The sequence below is a fragment of the Toxorhynchites rutilus genome, chromosome 1 (genome assembly GCF_029784135.1).
Source record: "Toxorhynchites rutilus septentrionalis strain SRP chromosome 1, ASM2978413v1, whole genome shotgun sequence".
NCBI lineage: Eukaryota > Metazoa > Arthropoda > Insecta > Diptera > Culicidae > Toxorhynchites > Toxorhynchites rutilus.
In genome coordinates, this window is record NC_073744.1 from 40076834 (window position 1) to 40080031 (window position 3198).

At 37.6% G+C, this 3198-nt stretch overlaps 1 protein-coding gene across 1 annotated transcript; it reads left to right on the forward strand.

Annotated features, from left to right (window-relative positions):
• Positions 1 to 1331: 1331 nt before the first annotated feature.
• On the forward strand, positions 1332 to 2941 carry LOC129763282 (uncharacterized). The gene is made up of 3 exons (XM_055762182.1): positions 1332 to 1549; positions 2096 to 2192; positions 2254 to 2941. Exons 1-3 carry the CDS (start codon positions 1415 to 1417, stop codon positions 2673 to 2675), a joined length of 654 nt encoding a protein of 217 aa, XP_055618157.1. The 5' UTR covers positions 1332 to 1414; the 3' UTR covers positions 2676 to 2941.
• Positions 2942 to 3198: the final 257 nt, after the last annotated feature.

Below are 3198 nucleotides of genomic sequence, written 5' to 3' on the forward strand. Positions count from 1 at the left end.
AATTTGTTTTATCAATCATATCCAACTAAATTCTTATTATTATAATGAATATAATAAATCAATCTGGCAATCTTGCAAAGCCATGCGATGTAATGTGCCAAATTCGATGTGGTATATATCTAATATTGGCGTTCAATGGCGTAGTTCACTTCTTTTGCTGCATGTTTCATTAGAAGGGATGTTTGCCGTTGTTACTTTCATCGAACATCAGCTATTTCGAGTGCTGATATTCAGAAGTCCATATTTGTAAATAATTTGTCATTGTTGAAGCATTTCATTGACATTTCAATATGATGTAATATGTTCTTTATTAGGATCTAATATGATTTACTGTTCCATGATTTTCTTCAGCATGCAACACGATTTAATGCGGTACTGAATCGATTTAAATTATACGCTTATACGACACACAAACTGCATCAGCGTAATATACGGCATATGATGCGAACTAAATATATTTTATGACAATGTACATCATGTTTATTATACCGAATTACGACTCAATTTGATAATGATATATAAAATCGAGTTTTTTCATTTTATGCGATTTCAAATATACACTATACATCCTTTGATTGATATTATATGCGATTATGATTTATTCTGATTTCTTGTAAGACTTAGCATGTGCAAAATTATACGATTTAATGTTTACTGGGCAGTAGCGAAGTTTTAATCCAATAACAAAATACTGTGTCGAAAAAAAAACCTCAACACGCTTCGTAGAAATGTGTTATCGGCGCTCTCTGGCAAAACCGTGAGTAAGTTTTGTATTATTCATAAATGTTTACGCCACATAACAAACCGAACCGTTCGATTATCGGTTTATTGCTCCTAGTGAAAATCGTTGCTGTATAAATAGTTCCTTTGATATGGCAATCCTATGAACGATTCGATGGGATTTTTTGACGAGACGGGATCTGAACGTTCTCAAGCTGACGGAATACTCGATAACGATAGGGGTTTTTCTATGGCCCGGACCCAGCAGCAACGTTTTACGAGGATATAAAAAACGTGTCCTCGTCCTACTTGAATGAACTTGGTACTGGTATTGTAATCGATCTTCACACGGTTGATTGTAGTCCAGCGCTGGCTGTGCGGTCTATAGAGCAGCGGAAAGAACAGATTAGACCTATTCTCTCACTACGGTATTCTCTCCAGGAGAGAAAATCCCAAGAAAGAAGTATTTCCGTCTGACGTCAGTAGAGCGGTGATCATTTCTTACGGACGGAAATAGGAAGAGTCCACGCGCGAGAGGAGAGAAGATGGAACTCATTTCACAACCACTAACTGCGAGAAGATTGGTACCATGGCAGAGATGGTCACGATCGATAGTGATCGACTACCTCATTGTTTATGTAGAGCTCGTGGAAGATTGTAGTGTTTTGGTTGTTCAGTGTTCAGTGCTGGAACTATGGATCCCTCGGGGCGATTTGTGTTATTGGCAATTTCTGCTATTCTTCTGCTGACAACATGCTTCACATCCGGTTCGGATATTTTCGCTTACAAGGAGGATGTAGAGGATAACCCCGATCGACATAATGCCAATGTTAGTATACACGATCATTTCATTTCGCAGTTGGAATTTTTGCTTTTGACTGGAGCTGTCCTACTTTGGATGGCACGAATTCCCAATAAATCGGGTTTTCTATTTTGAAACCTCGGATGTTTATATTTGCGTTGCGGAGTCTCGCGCTTTTAAGACATGTAAATAATTTACACTAAGGTCAAATGGATATTTATGATCGTGAAGATTGCTGGGAAATAGAGAGGAGAAAAATATGAGAAGTCATTGGCTTTAACCATTGTTTCGTTGGTAATAGAGCTCTGTTCATAAACAAAAATTAATTATTGAAATAAAATTCAAAATGCATGACTTGTTTTAAATTTATCTAAAAATTTTTGTAAAATTTTGTTGTTAAAATAGTCATAACTATTGAAAGAATAAGTATACATTTGATTATATTTGACAGGTTAAAAGTTTTGCTTATCCCAACCTTTTTGTCTAAGACCTGTATATTCTCATAATATTATACGAGAGTGTTATTTTTTGCACGGTATTACATTAATCGATTATTTTTTCTCACTTGATAAGAACCGAACCCCGATATACATCCCAGGTCGTTGTGGCAACAACGAAATCCTATACCCTGGCGATCAATCGAGTGATTGGGTGTGCGATTGCCGACCAGGTAAATCCATATTCAAGTTTATTGTACGTATTCAATACTAGATCAAAACGCTTCCTTCCAGGCCACGTTTATCATCCGACATCTCTCGGCTGCCATCCGCTGTATACCCAAGGATACTGTCCTATGGGAGAGTATGTGGAAATACTACCCGGTGCCTTGATACCTCGCTGCACGAAAAACATCTGCACGGAGAAAGAAGTACCCTTCAAGGGTAAATGCGTCATTCTGAATCGTAACAACGAGGGTATATGTCCGACTATTCTTCGCATCCGTCATGTCGTTGGTGTCAACGAAATGTCCATGCAACTGGATTGTATCGCCAGTGCTCCGATAGATTTAACGCGGATAACAACCAAACGGGGAGACCATCCAACAGCTTCTGAACAGATAGTGATTACCAAGGATGGTAACGTGTTGTTCCTAACTGCAAGCAAATGTGCTCCAGGATCAGCAGCGCAAGTCAATGGGACCTGCCCAACGTGAACGCGCGTGCTGTTACGGTTCTAATGAATATACACGCCCTTTATTTCCCCGATTTGATGCCCGAGTCGATATCAGTTGACTCGATATCGACTTCAAATCTCACTCAAGTGAAAAACTATAATCGTGCCGTTCGTCTGTGGAAACATCTAACGTAATTCGCCGCGCGAAATAAAGGAGAGGGAATAATCATCTTAAGTATATTTTTACTTTTAAGAACAATACTAGAAAATACAATCTTTTCATTTATTTTTGTAGTTCTAACAGGAGCCATGCTATTTCATTTTACTGCTGTCGTTAATTTGTCATTTTGATATTTTTTGATGCAATGATGATGATGTATCTAATTCCCCTGAAAAGGTTCAAACCAGAAATGTTGTTTTTTTGAGATTTACTCATACAGATTTTTCTTCGTTGTAATCAAGTGAACCAGTAATAAGTATGATAAAACATTCAACGGACTGATTATGCCACAGACATAGAACATATATCAAATGAATTAAATTTTCAACACTCAATGGCAGGT

Bases quoted from the DNA above. Each gene is read 5' to 3' on its own strand.
- LOC129763282 (XM_055762182.1), top strand. From the start codon at position 1,415: ATGGATCCCTCGGGGCGATTTGTGTTATTGGCAATTTCTGCTATTCTT. The intron at 1,550-2,095 runs GTTAGTATACAC...TCACTTGATAAG, and splicing joins CCGATCGACATAATGCCAAT to AACCGAACCCCGATATACAT. The intron at 2,193-2,253 runs GTAAATCCATAT...GCTTCCTTCCAG, and splicing joins GGTGTGCGATTGCCGACCAG to GCCACGTTTATCATCCGACA.